The 14,512-nt window shown below is 48.4% G+C and overlaps 3 protein-coding genes across 3 annotated transcripts; all 3 read right to left on the bottom strand.

The window, feature by feature from the left end:
- Positions 1-5,096: 5,096 nt before the first annotated feature.
- On the bottom strand, positions 5,097-7,284 carry ONS95_003503 (uncharacterized protein; the record flags this gene model as incomplete). The annotated part of the gene is made up of 4 exons (XM_058496816.1): positions 5,992-7,284; positions 5,891-5,938; positions 5,759-5,835; positions 5,097-5,705 (listed from the first exon to the last, which is right to left on the bottom strand). Exons 1-4 carry the CDS (start codon positions 6,149-6,151, stop codon positions 5,097-5,099), a joined length of 894 nt encoding a protein of 297 aa, XP_058352758.1. The 5' UTR covers positions 6,152-7,284.
- A 1,338-nt stretch (positions 7,285-8,622) lies between these two features.
- Positions 8,623-8,982, bottom strand: ONS95_003502 (uncharacterized protein; the record flags this gene model as incomplete). Its single annotated transcript, XM_058496815.1, has 1 exon — positions 8,623-8,982. The coding sequence occupies one exon, from the start codon at positions 8,980-8,982 to the stop codon at positions 8,623-8,625; it is 360 nt and encodes a 119-aa protein (XP_058352757.1).
- A 3,338-nt stretch (positions 8,983-12,320) lies between these two features.
- On the bottom strand, positions 12,321-14,428 carry ARO2 (bifunctional chorismate synthase/riboflavin reductase [NAD(P)H] aro2). The gene has a single exon (XM_058496814.1). It carries the CDS (start codon positions 14,150-14,152, stop codon positions 12,965-12,967), a length of 1,188 nt encoding a protein of 395 aa, XP_058352756.1. The 5' UTR covers positions 14,153-14,428; the 3' UTR covers positions 12,321-12,964.
- Between the last annotated feature and the right edge of the window lie 84 nt (positions 14,429-14,512).

The raw sequence follows: 14,512 nt of genomic DNA, 5'->3' as shown, positions 1-14,512 counted from the left end.
GGACGAACCGCTCGCAAGCTGCAGCATCCACTGCAAGTTTGCGCGGTTCGTGCCATGCCTGGCCTGTCCTGTTTTGTTGGGCTTGTTGGTTTCTTTTTTCCGGGTCAGCATCGCTCGCTCGCTCGCTACTGTGCCGTAGGAAAGGTTCGCAAAACCTTGACTGACGCACGTAATCTACAGTACGTGGAAGAGATCGATCTACAAGGGGACGAATATCGAGTTCGGGTGCATTTCCGAACAATTATCTTCTGCATCAGCCTCTATCTAGGTTAATTATTAGCTGAGTGGTGTGGAAACTTTGAGACATACAGTAAATTAGGTAGTTACAGAACCCCACCTGCAGATCAGATCAGATCAAGACATGTGAGATCATGACCCGGACGGACGATTCGGCTCACTGTTCCGAAAAAGCAAGAAAAAGTAAACATAGCAGCTTTGAACTTCTGCACCCTCATTTTTCGCGTATTCCGACTCCAAAGTATCCTCTCCGTAACCACTGTTATTCGATAGTAGGAATGATCTTCATTCACGACACCCCTCACTTAAGTCTTCATGCGGCGAGACATTTCGAATGACTTCAAGACAAGACAAAACAAGACATACTTCTGCAACTACCTCTACCTCCACCTCTACTTTGTCCTCAGTCAGAAGTACATATCTCGTGTCTTGGTGGTGGTGTGCCACTCAGATCCAGATGGACATCCAAGATCAAAGTCCCAAGAATCAAGTCACCATCACTCACAGCCCTTCCTATTTCACCCGCTCTCGTGTACCCATCTATCTCATCTCGTGTTCGAGATCCTGGCCTGAGTCACGACACCCTCTCCTCTCCTCTTCTCTCCTCTTCCTAAGGTATCTTCCACCCTTCGCGCTCCAGCTCGCCAAAACAAGCCCGCACCTGCCTGCTTCCTGCCTCTCTATCCATCTAGTCCTCGTAATCAGCCGCACCAACAAAACCTACCTGGTCTAGTCGCCATAAAAAAAAGTACCGCCAAGCTATGCGATCCCAGCCCGACCTCCTTCACAATTCCACTCAAAGTCCTGATACCAAGACAAGAGGGGGTATGAAGGACGTCAGATCAGACGAGGTCACTTGACCTGTGAAACACAAATTTACGAGACCAAGTTGTCTAAATCCAGGAATGAAGACGAAGAAGAATGCGAAGTATAAATGAAGGGTGTCAAAAAACCAAGTATATTCTCGTATTTGACATGGAGTCTCACTTCGAAACAGGACTTTTTGGAGCTAGAATATGAAACAGAGCAGGAATGCGACCTTTCTGTAGCGTCCTACGTACTCTGCAAATCTAAACTTTAGAGTCACGATTTGTACATCGTGACTTGTTCACTGCCTCACTCCAGGCATCTAGGTGGGAGGGAAGGGGGAATGTTTGAGGCGAGATTCGTAATCCCGACACCACACCAGAATATCCTCTCAGCACCTCCCAACTACCTGTAGTGTTAAGTTTCCCCCTCATGGCTAGTCAACTCCCTTCCAAGCTGACATAGCGCACATTCTCTAAAACCCACTTTCTGAACCTATTCCCATCGTATCCACCCAAGGTTTAAAGTTGAAAGTCCTATCAACGGACATTCTCCTCCGCACCGCTTCATCTTCTTTGAGTATCCCGCCCATCTTCCACATAACCGTACTTACCTACCTCATCTATTATACCTCAAGCATCAACCTCAACCTCAACCCTCACGACAGGAAATAAATCCCTCACCACACCAAACCAAACCAAACCAAACCAAAGCCACTCAATATCACATCTCACATCCCCTCCTTTCCGCATCCAACCACCACTTCCACAACCAACATCCAACATCCGCCACTTACAGCCTGTCAGCATGTCAGCAAGTCAGCCACAACGCCTCCGCTCCCCTCCATCTCATCCTCCCAGCCAATCAAAACCCTTGCCCCCGCTACCCTCTCTCCTCCGAAATGAAAATCCGGGGTACATCTCCTTCCCCACCGCTTCATTATTGAATCCCTAATATATCGAAAACCCTCCGAATTCCTCCCTCCTCGCGCTACCTAATTACAGCGACACATCTCGTAATATTTCCGGATCCTTCCTTCCTTTTTGCCTTTCTACATAGTACAGTACTCACCACTAACCTATCAGCTTCGGACGGAAGCAAGAGGAAGATGGATGTGATGAAAATGAAAAAAAAAGTGATGAAATGCGATGAATTAAGAGCCGCGAGAAACCGTTTCTACCCCTTCTCGGTCAATATCTCCGTCAGAATGAATGACTTGAAATGTGATAAGATGTGATAAAAGTGATGTGTGTGATGAAGTGTTGGGGAAAGTATAAGTTGTGTATCGGAAGGTGCCGAAGAAGGGAAGGAGGAAGCACTTCTTCCACTGCAGGCAGAGGAGAAGAAAACCATAGCAAGTGAAGCAAGATTGGGGGTATCTAGGTAGATCGATGACCTATACCGAACATCCTTCCTTCTGCTTGACCATCCCATCCCCATCCCATTCTCATCGGAGTTCTCCCTCCCCCCTCTCACCGAAATACAGCTCCATCAAAAACTATCGCGGCACTCTTCGACACGACCTCTCTGTGTGTATGTGGCGTAGATACCGACCGTAAGTGTGTATGTATGTATGTACACCAAAGGGCAACACTCGCTGTGCCTCTTCCTCTTCCTCTTGCTTTACCTCTACTAATACCAAAATCCTATTTCCGATTCCCAGATTCTAATTCCCAACCCCGAAGAATCTACCGATCGGCATCCTTTCTTTAGCCCTTCTCTCTCCTTCATTCTCCTTCATCTCCATAGCAGTCCTGTTCCGTCCGCTCACTTCTTACTAATTACCACCTCCTTTCATCTCCCGATAGAAAGTACATACCCTCACCTAGCCCTTCCATTCCATCCAGACCTCTTCTAATTCCCATATCCCAAATCCGTGAGCCGATCTGACGGCATAGAGATATGTCTGCTAGTTGGTCGGATATCTCCAGTACGTACCATCTCACCATCGACAATCTAATTCCCAACTCCTAATTCCCAATGAAACTCACCAACCTCTACTCTCCTCTCCTCTCCTCTTATCCCAGCCAGGTCTAGACTGCGTGATTTTTTGCTTAACACTAAATTCCATTCAATCTGATCCAATCAAATATATATGGGAAAGGCCTCGCTGCCCTTCCGGATGTGATGGATTCATAGCCCTACCCGTGTCTCCAGTCTCCATCCCTCCCTCCCCCCCTGCCTCCCTTGCAATGCCTATCCGCAAGATAAGTAAAGTACTATACTAAGCTTAGAATAATCGAACTGTAGTTCCTAGTGCTCAACTCCCAGTCTCTACCTCCACTATGCACAGGGCTGAAAAGGAGGATGAGGCTGAAGATATGATGAGGCTGAAACATTCCATTCCATCATCATTCCATTCCTCTATCAGTTATCAAGTTTCCAAAACAAAATTCCAAACCCAGACAACAATATCTTACTGCCTCTCCCATTTCTTCCTCTCTCCCCTCCTCTTTCTCCTCCTCGTTCTTCCTCCTTCTCTCTCCTCCTCCAATCCACCAATCCACCACCTACCCATCTCGTCCGGTCCGACCTCCTATCCTCTCCCTCTCCTTCTGTCAACCCACCACCACCACTACCCCATTATGATTCCCCGCCCCCGAACATCAAAATAAACATTCAACCCCCTCCCCCCGCATCCGCCCCCAAAAAAAAGATACCAGCATATCAGCAAGAGGGAAAATTACCTCGCCTCCCCCTCTCCCCCCAAATACACAAGAATCGCGTCGCGAGAACAAAGTCAAGGGACAAAAACGAGGACGACGAAACACAACAACAATAAACAGGGGGAGGAAATTGAAGGATAGGAGATGCGATACGACGCGCTACAATATGATATGATATGGCATCAAGAACCCCACGCACGCACCCACGCACGAACAAGATATATGTATCTATACCTCAGGTATAGGTACATACGAATCGTAGAGAAAGAGAGAAAGAGAGGGATGCATCGACTGACGAGCTTTGAGCTTTACGTACCGCAAGGCAAAGTTGAAGGGTAATGTAGGTAGTAGGTACACGGCACTACTACACTACACTACACTACACTACTACACTACACTACACTACTACACTACACTACACTACCATACCATACCATACCATACCGGTAACAAGGCAGCAGGTAACAAGGCAAGCCTTCGAGTTGCGACGAGGAAAAGACCGGTGGTGGGAGGGGGGGGGGGGGGGGGGGGGGGGGGTGGGGGAGAAGGAGGATATATCATATATCTTATCAGGTAGGTAGGTAGGTAAGAGAGAAGAGCAACATTGCAACAGACCCCCTTCTCTTCCCTCACTACTCACTAGAGGAAGGAAAGACACGAGTCCCTCCCAACACTAGCGCATCATCATCACACACCACAAAGGCACATCACATCACCCAAAGGAAAAGGAAGTAAGTAGTGAAGAGAAGAGTAGAGAAGTATTAAGAATCTTTTATATTCATCGCACCCAGTCTTTTTCCCCCTTCCCCTAAAACCAGCAGCAGCAGCAACGGCAACAGCAACAGCAACAGCAGAAGCCGTCTAACAACAGCCCAGCGCAACCTGCCAGCCAGCCAGCCAGTCAGTAGGAGGAAGAGGGGAGAAAAACCCAAAGTGGCATGTCTTGTCTTATTTCTCATCTGATCTGATCTGATTTCATCATCTCATCTCGTTCAATTCCAATTCCATTCCGCAAAAGATCAAATCTCTTTCCACCACAACCACCACCCCTGATTACACCCCATCCATTATTTGCATTAACCCATCCATAATGCCTGACCTGATCTCTCCTTTCAGCTCGTCAAATGCATAATGTCGTCAAAAGAGAGATAGAGAGAGAGAAAGAAGAAATTTGAAGACCCCCCCACACAATGGGAGGGGGCAAAAATATGAGCACAAGAAAAAGAAGCAAGGGTATTCGCTGTATCCCGTTCCGCCTGTAAGTTCCATTACATCCCATTACACATCCTCAGCCATTCGAAGAATTGGTTTTCCTGTCCCTTTTTTCTTTTTCCGTTATTATGCAGCAGACACGAGTCGGAATTCGATCGTATGCGCAGGGGAGAATTAAGGTTTGGTCTGGTTGGTTGATTTACAGGACGAAGGCGGCGAGACCGACGAGACCAGCCATACCGGCCATGGCGGTTTGACGGGCACCACCAGCGGAGGAGGTGGAGCTTCCACCGGCAGCAGTGGCAGCGGAGGAAAGGCTGGATCCTGCGGAAGCAAGAGAGCTTGCAAGAGAGCTTGAGGCCTGGGTTGTGTTAGATTGCTTTTGAAATTAAGCTTGCCTAGGAAACTTACGCTTGCACCAGCGGATGAAAGGCTGTTGATGGCAGAGGTGATTGAAGATCCGGCCGAGGAAGCAGCAGATCCAGCAGATCCAGTTGCGGAAGAAGCAGCTGAACCAGCACCCCCAACGACACCCCCAACACCAGAGAGGGTGGATGATCCAACGGTGGTCTCGAAGGTCGAGCTTCCGGAGGTAACAGTGGAGACGATAGCAGAGGTTGTGATGGCAGATGCGGATCCACCAGCAGCTCCTCCAGCACCGGCGAAGATCGTAGTAGAACCAACGACGGTCGAGAAGGTTGAATCACCCGAGGTAACTACCGAGACAATCTCGGATGTGGTAATGGCAGAAGAGGATCCACCAGCTCCACCAGCTCCACCAGCCTAGAAATTGACGTCAGTATGGAGTTTGGTCCACAGAAATGAGAATTTCTTACACCTCCGCTTCCAGTAGCAGTGGCGGTCTCAGTTCCAGTTGCGACGGTCGCAGTGGTAACAGCAGTGGCCGAGCCAACTATTCACATGTTAGTTATATCCCAAGCTTTGATCCTGCAGTTGTGTTGACTTACCACCAGCTCCAGTTCCAGTAGCAGATCCACCAATAGCAACACCAGCGGCTAGAAGACATCAGTATCAAGAGTCTGTACACCTCGCTCTGGACTGTACTCACAGGAGCAGTATGCAACACCGTAGGCGATAACGGATGGCGCGACATCAGAACCGCAGGCAGCGTTGGAGCAGTCACGGATACCGTATGCGAAGTTGACGTTACCGCAGAGGCATGCAGCATCGGTAGCAGAGCATCCAAGGGATGGAGCAAGACCAAGCATGTTGGAAATGCAAGTTTGCTGGGAAATGGTCAGCTTTTGTCCTGGGACGATAGGCAACCCGAGCTGTTGAGAGACAGTGGCAGATGCAAGATCGGAGAGTAATTGAACGGTAGATTGCGCGACAATTGCCTCGATTGATCTCGATCTGCCACTATTGACAGGTAGGGACCAGCAGATAACAACTTACACCACAGGATGGGAGATTCTCAAGCTGGGCGACAGCAGTGAAGGCGAATGCGCCAACGGCGATCATGGATGCGGACTTCATCTTGACTATTGGTATGGAGAGATACTTTCGTGGAGAGGTTGATTGATGATGGAGTGCGAGAGTTTTGCTTGCTTGCTTGAGAATACGCGGTGGAGTTCTTTGTTGCAGGTGGAGGAGAAAGGGAAGAAGAAGGGCTGTTGGAAGTTGGGGGGGGAGCAGGTAGATTTGGGGGAGAACAGCAAATGGAGCTAAAGTAGCTTGGGCGCCAGCGAGCGAGCGAGCTTGCTTTTTGGCGGAGGGAGACGAGAGGAGGCAGGCGAGGCAGGCTCAGGCTCAAGCTCAGGGCCGGTCAAAAGTGACGATGCGCTGCTTGGATGCTTGGAGCCTTGGACGACCAAATAAGAGGCCCTGTCTACGCCCGATCAGGACAAGTTGGCAGTGCGACTCCAACACTTTAATTACAACTGATTGGCTCCGTTTGTGCAGTTGGCGGCGGCATTTGATAGATTTGACTGAAAGTTGACCTGGTTCTGGCTCTACCGTGCACAACGGGGCCTTGTCTTGTCTTTTCCGGCAAGCAATCAGAGACCTGGCTATTGACGTCTAGTTGCACAATCTATATCATATTGAGTCTAGCAAGGCGCGACCATATTCTTATCCATTGCATTTGCGGCCAGTCCGTGACCGTGACCGTCACCGCCGCCGCCAGTAGTAATATCATGCTATGTCTCTCGCGCTGGCAGAGCTTGCTTGCTGTCGTGTCGTGGTGCGCTTGAGCTTGAGCTACAGCAAGCAAATCTTGGAAAATCAATTGAGGGGATTCGGGATATGACGCTACACATGCAGTGACAGGGACCACCAGGACCACAGCAGGGATTTGCCAGGCACTGCAGGGTTGTTGTACCTGAAAACAGTATGGGCCAATACTCTATTTCAGCAGGGGCCGACTCCCCAGCCACAGCTGGGCCAGGATACAGTAAGTACTGTATTTGATTTGCCGCCTGCATGCAGAGATCAGAGGTTGGGATATGGGAGGAGGTGGGAGCACAGCAGAACAGAGTAGAGCACAGAGAGCAGTGCACAGCAGTAGAGAGGAATTACAAAGACTGTTCACAAAGAGTTCGAAAACGGGCGAGAAAAGAAAGCGTAGTCTACCATTTCATCTCATTTCATTTCAATCCTATAATCCCGCTGTCCTGAGTAATAAATCCCATCTCAAACAATCAACCAATTCATTCGCCCTCACAGCATTTTTACCCATCATGCCACCGTCCCTTTCCCCCGATCCCCAATCTCCAGATTACAGGATTTCCAACCAACACCCCCAACCAACCAAGGCTTTGTCAATTGCCCATCCCATCAATCTCCACCTGAAACACGATCCCCAGCCACTCACCTGCAGCGCTGAGCATCGTACCCATGGCCAGGGCAGGCAGCGAGCGAGCGAGCGAGCAAGCAGGGACATGGGGCAGGCTTGCAGGCGATGGAGGAGCCCCCTGACATCACACTGAAGATCCAGCCGGGCAGGGCAGCACGATCGATGCAAACAAAGCTGCCGATACCACGCTCAGGGACCTTTTTTCCAGGCCGGCCTTGATCTCATTCATTTCCCCACCAACCAGTCGCAAGCGATAACTAACAACAAGCAGCAATTAATCAATTGTCCCCATTCGACCTTTTGAGTGGTGAGGGATCTAGATGCCTTTTGGTGGATTTTTACCCGAGAGATGAGGTGAATCTATGCGTTTCTATTTTATCTTATTTTCCAGAACTCAAATAGATACCTTCCTACAATATCATCTGAATAATATCCTTTCCAGTAGTGACACTGAACTGAAGTCCCGCACAGCACACCTGCAACAGTGACACACCAACCTTCTGCACTGTACGAGTGCGGGACTGATTGATTGATTGATTGATTGACTTTTATCCACAAAGCCTGACTGACTGACTGACCGACTGACCGACCACCAAGCGCAAAAGCAGGTTCACGTCCACACGCCAACGCACCTGCTCCTCCCCCATCCCCCGCCGCACAACAACTCACTACTAACTCACGCTGTGACGTGACGTCTCTGTGCTTCTCGTCTCTTTCCCCAGCACCTCAACCGCACCCAAGCTTTACTATATCCAGGGGCGGGGCGTGACAATCCCCCCTGTCCAACAAGGACTATCCCTGCCCTATCTTCTTTCCCCAGAAAGGGAACGAACCAAACACTCACTTCTCTCTTCCCCCTCGTTGATTACTATTCGCTCAGACTACTCACCCAGCAAATCTGTATCTCTGAGGTGGCTGAGCTTTCCCATGAACGGCTGGGTTTGCGTTTGGAGTACGGTAACCTAGTGAGAAGCTTGGGATTTTAGCTTTGGGGTTATGCTGTATTGGGGTAGGCGAGGAACCTGTGGAAGTGAGGTGAGGAGAGGAGGTGTGTGCTGGCGTTGTGTGATGCGAGACGAGACAGGCCAGACAGCAGGCTTGTTGAGTTGAGGAGTAGTAGTGCCGTGGAGGTGGACGAACGGTGAGCTTGAATTGAATCGACCTGGCTGAGGTCTTATCCGAGGGAGGGAGATTTATGCAATGCATTGCGAATAACTCCCCCAGGTACCAGATACCGCAGGACATCCAATTAAAATCTCAACATCCCAATTCCGGCGTCAAATTATCCTCACGATCCAGTCACAAAGATCTGCTTTCCACTCCACCCCCACCCCAGATCCATTTATCCATCCTCGCCTCGCCAAATTAAGGTGCTCACCTCATCTTACCATATCGCCTCCCCAACCAATCAATAATCGATCAATCACTGTACCAACCTGGAAAGAATATCACTCACTCACTCTCACAAACATCTGTGGCTGAGAAACGGCGATCCCGTTTTCCCCATCCCCCCATCTCCCTTTTCACAGATTGCCGTAGGGAGTTCTAGAACAGCCTCTTCAGCGGGACATGGGTTTGAGCCACATCAGCGGTGGCGAGGCGAGGCGAGGCGAGGCGAGTTGGTCGGCTATCAGTACTTGCTGAGCTGATGGAGTGGAGTAGAGGCTTGAGGTGAAATGAAGCTATCGTGATAATAGTAAATCTAGTCAACTTGGCCCGGCCCTGTCAAAATGTTTTCCTTGTTTCTTTCGATCCGGTGTTCGAGAAGCAGAAGCAAGCTGTGATGTGGAGGTGTTCGGGCGAGTCGAGTCATGGAGTAAAACATTACGCGTACATGCAAAATTCTACCTACTGTAGTGAGATACCTTAATCTGGGAAAAGAGAAGCTCAGCTACTGGGCGGAGAGAGAAGTGCGAACATGATGCAGTTCACGAAGAGCAGGAAGATAGGTATGAGGAGACAGAGATCTCGAGAACCGTGACATGGACTTGGCAATCTAGGTATCTGCTGGACTTGGATTGAGGTGGTTGCACGAGTCGAGATGCACGTGCCCGAAACATGACACCGCACTGGTCTGGTGTTCCTCAGAGGCTGGGAAAACGTAAATTGTCCTACTGAACTTTAGGTACGTATTTTCTCCCTAGGTAATTTAGTTGAGTCCAGTCTTAACAGATGCGCTGGTACGTTACTTGTCAATCTACCTAGGTAGGTAGGTCCATTACATGATTTGCATTTCAGTGCAGATGCATTGGCTTGCATTAAAGCGGGACATTCCGCTGTCTTACTATGACGACATTGAAGCTTTCAAAATGTCGGGTTATCGTTAGTAAGATAGAGTGTTCAATCCCAGGCGGTCCAGAATTTTCTATTCACTTACGTTTTCTTCAACCTCGATTTTTTTAATACCCGCGCGTCTTCTGAGATTTGTTCAATCTACTTTATCGGCATCACAATCAACAATTGAAGTCGCCATACATCTCTCAGCCACTAATACAAAACCCACCCTGTCTATATGCCTGCACTTCTATCTGTATATAGATCCTCCCCAGATCTTACTTTTCGTCGCCCAGAGACAGAGAACCAGATCAACAGAAGCGACTGCCCATCAATTATCATCCAAGCCGATGCTGATGCTCTGAGCTCTCGAACCATGGCATCAGCAAAATACTAAATTTCATCTTTGTAGCTTCATTCTTGTTAAAGACAATCAAGTAAACCGCGCTGTCTTATGACATTTCCCTTCCTCGAGCGAAGAGCTCCTCGCATACTTCTCGTACTCTCTCAAAGCGGTGATTTGCCTGCACCACCAATTGCTCCTCTCCCAAACCCACTGATATTAGAGCCACATGCTTCTACATATCAATACTGCAACCCTAGTTACCTATCACGCCGTATGTCCCACCTATCCGTCACAAGTTAAAGCCTCAATCATACCAGGTTATCCCTACTTCCATCCAAGAAAAACGTATCACAGACTCTTCATCTGGCCTGGTCAAGCTAGCTAGCTCGGGCCAACAGCTGTCGAGAGTCCAAAGTCACAACTCGCTGTCAGGTGCGATTCTGCTAGGGTTTTACAGGCGTTGATAGATCCGTCCACGATCGATATATTCACCTCCTTGTCTGAATGGGACGGGCTGGCTATGACTTTAGAAAATCCTTCGCACTATCGTCGATCCTTCACGCTGCGATCTACTGAGAGAATCATATAAGCAGTACACCTGAGTCGTTGCATAAGGCAATGGGAAGTGGTTACTCATTTCCCATTTCAGCGTACTTGATTGACTTCCGTTCTCTTACAAACCTTTTGACAAATTCTGACGGACATGTCTAAAGTACCTTTATATGATCTGAAGAAATCCAAAGAGGACTATCTTTTGAGAGATTTTATACTTTACCTGTATTGTACGTTGAAGTGATGGACATCCAAAACATAAGATTGTACACATTTTGACGCATTAGTCGAACATGCTGATTTGCGTTGAACTGCGGTTCTGGTTATAATATCTCCGGTCCGCCTCTTTTGAGGCGGACCTTAGTCTTTGCCGGAATTTGAAACTGAGAACCCTTATGCGGGCTCAATCATATAGCGTACTCCTGTGTCGGTAGCTGGAGAGGGTGTACGACTGCCTATCTGAACGTTCCTCAGACCTGAGGTCAGGAAAGGCGGCAATGTACGCTCTGGAGCCCCCAAACTACATCAGTATAATTACCGATAGATTGTGGACTTTATCCCCATTGTACAGGAAAAGGCACGATGGAAACGAGCCAAAGTTGAAGCAAAATCAATCCGCGGATCTTTCACCTCCTTTTTCAAAATCTCTCAATGTTACTGCGCCTTCGTGTGAAGTCTCCACCTCTGCTTGATCATACATCATGGAGTCTCTACTATTTTCTGCAGAAATCACCTGGTATGGCTTTATCATGGGTGTAATTTCTTGTTTAAGACGGGAGTGATCGTGGGAAGTCCCTTTCGAGACGATTTCGATGATGCGTCAAATCGTGTAACGTTATATAACCGTTTTGTGGCTTTGAATGTATGTTACATCAATTTAGATACATTGATTCCACCTCACAGACATCTTCTGGATGCCTGATGGATGATTAATATTTCGAGTAGTTGAAGCGTTTTTAAATGCAGTGTGTGCCAAGTGATGTCAACATCTGTGTATTCCTACGATTCGCTTAATTAGTTTGAGAAAATAAACAACACCGAGTGACCCAACAGCAGCCGGCTTGCACGTGTGAACCTAGACTTCCTCCTTTCCGATGACTTTAGATGGGATCGGAATGCATTAAGAAATGTATCTTCAATCTATCTTTCAAGAAGCCATCTCTCTTAACTTGCTAGAAGATGACTCCAAGTAGAAGAAATCCCAGTTGTTGTTTCTAGTCAGCAGGCAATTGCGACGACATAGGGCCACTCTACATATGGTATTCAGAAATATCTGGAAATGGCTTCCATGTTCACTGATATCAATATTAGGGCAGAGACAGTTGCGTATATGAACACCAAGTGAAGGTAATACAATTCAAGATAGAGTTCCACACCCTGCACATATTGCTGCGGAACTTCAAATCGAGCCCTGCCCTTTGAACCACCTATTGTACTGTATCGAACTATACCACAAAGGACTAAGTCTAGCTGTTTTTTCCTCAAGTACGTCTTCTCGCGAGGCTTGGTAAAGTCCTCGGAGCGAAATTGAAAGATCTTCATTTAGGGTTTTCTGGTTGGAAAAAGTATTTATGAAAGTTTGTCTTGGGGAAAACAAGGGGATATACACTGGTTAGTGGATGGTGCTTCTTTTGGAAGGTTTAAATGGAGATGTTTGCTAGTTGAAAGTGCTTTGGAGGACGTGCGAGATAGACAACGAAGGTTTAGAGTTAATAATTCAAGAGAAATGCAGTCACCTCAGAGACCATATACGGGATCAGGTGGGTAGTTTCTGCATTTACAAAAGCTGGACTTTCTTCCTTATTATGGACGAGTTTTGTGTCTTGGTCAGGTAAGCACTCTAGGTGTTTGACCTGCTCTGTTGGAAACAATAGAGAGTGTGCCTCTGTGTCGGTCAAGAACTATTTATTACACAAATTTGCCTCTTTTTGGACAGCAACAGGCACTGGGGTCAAGAGGAGGAGGTGTTAAGTCGGGAAATCATAGATAAACGCCACGGGAAATGCAAAAATCTGCCGCAAAATTCCATGCATAAATCTCCATAAGCCATTGTATCTACTCCAATTTTAAACCATTCACGCCCTTCGAAGCTGATTCTTCTCCTCTAGTCGGTGTAGGATTCGCCTGCTTCAATGGCGGAAGAAGGCTTCGTGTCACTTGCCTTGACTGCTGTGACATCAATGCATCCACAATAACTAACGCAGCCATAGCCTCAACGATTGGCACAGCGCGAGGTACGACACATGGATCATGTCGTCCCTTAGCTTCCAAAACACCTCCCTCCTCCCCGTCGTACGTAGCCGTTGCTTGAGCTTTGCCAATTGTCGCAGGTGGCTTGAAAGCAACTCTGAAGTATATTGGTGCCCCATTTGTGATTCCTCCTTGAATACCTCCGGAGTTGTTGGTTTTTGTCGTGAGTTTTGGTCTGGGGACGCCGTTCTTCGATGCGCCAGTCTCCATGGGTGGTACAACTGGTGCAAGTATGAACGCATCATTGTGCTTGGAGCCAGGGATTTCGCAACCGCCGAATCCAGATCCAATCTCGAATCCTTTTGAGGCGGGTATGCTTAACATGGCGTGAGCGAGCATGGCCTCCATCTTGTCGAACACAGGCTCTCCCAAACCGCTCGGTACGTTCCTGATCACACATGTAACTGTTCCACCGATACTGTCTTCTCTATCTCTGAACTCTGCAATGTGATCACCCATCACCTTTGCCGCGGTGGCATCTGGACACCGGACTGGAACGAACTCGTCGACTTTCTCGCGAGTGATAGTTTCGATCAGGGAGAGGAAGGCTGGGTTCGAAGCGGGTGTGGGATGTTCTACTGTAGCAGGGAACATATGCTTGCCTCCGACAGATGTAACAAATGCCACAATCTCAATTCCGTGTGCCAGCTTCAAGTATTTCTCTGCAATCGCGCTGGCAGCCACTCGTCCAATTGTCTCGCGCGCAGAACTTCGTCCTCCTCCACTGCTTGCTTTGACACCGTATTTCTCAAGGTATGTCCAGTCTGCGTGACTCGGGCGAGGATATAGGTCCATAGTGGAGTTTCCGTAGTCCTTGGGTCTCTGGTCTTTGTTGCGCACGATCATTGCGATTGGAGTTCCCAGCGTGACACCGAACTCTGTGCCGGACTGAATCTCGACAGTGTCCATCTCGTTACGCGGGGTAGTGAGGGCACTCTGGCCTGGTCTCCGTCTCGTCATCTGCGGCTGGATGTCCTCCTCTGTGAGCTGCATTCCGGGAGGGACACCGTCGACGATACATCCCACAGAGCGGCAGTGCGATTCGCCATAGCTGTGGGAATGTTAGACTATGGGTATTTGAAGCAGGTCAATTGAGTTGATACGTACGTGGTGACCTTAAAATATTGACCAAAGGTAGACATCTTGGCTGATTGTGGAGTTGTTGATGTGAGTTGAGGATGCCGTCTAGAAATTCCAATGTGGTGTTATTTTTTGAACCTGATGACTCGTCGAGGGGTTGCCGAGCTCGGACGACTTGCAGGGGCATTGGGTGTGCCTGCAGCGAAGTTCCAGCAGCTCTAGCGACTCGATTGTTGGAGCTTGAAGGTGCTTGATCAACAAACTTTTTGTTTC

Source organism: Cadophora gregata (genome assembly GCF_030347475.1).
Source record: "Cadophora gregata isolate MNR1 chromosome Unknown scaffold_13, whole genome shotgun sequence".
Taxonomy (NCBI): Eukaryota; Fungi; Ascomycota; class Leotiomycetes; order Helotiales; family Ploettnerulaceae; genus Cadophora; species Cadophora gregata.
This window is presented reverse-complemented; position numbering and strand designations above follow the sequence as displayed.

What these genes read in the sequence shown, in the direction of transcription:
- ARO2 (XM_058496814.1), bottom strand. Translation starts at nt 14,152, where the DNA reads ATGCAGCTCACAGAGGAGGACATCCAGCCGCAGATGACGAGACGGAGA.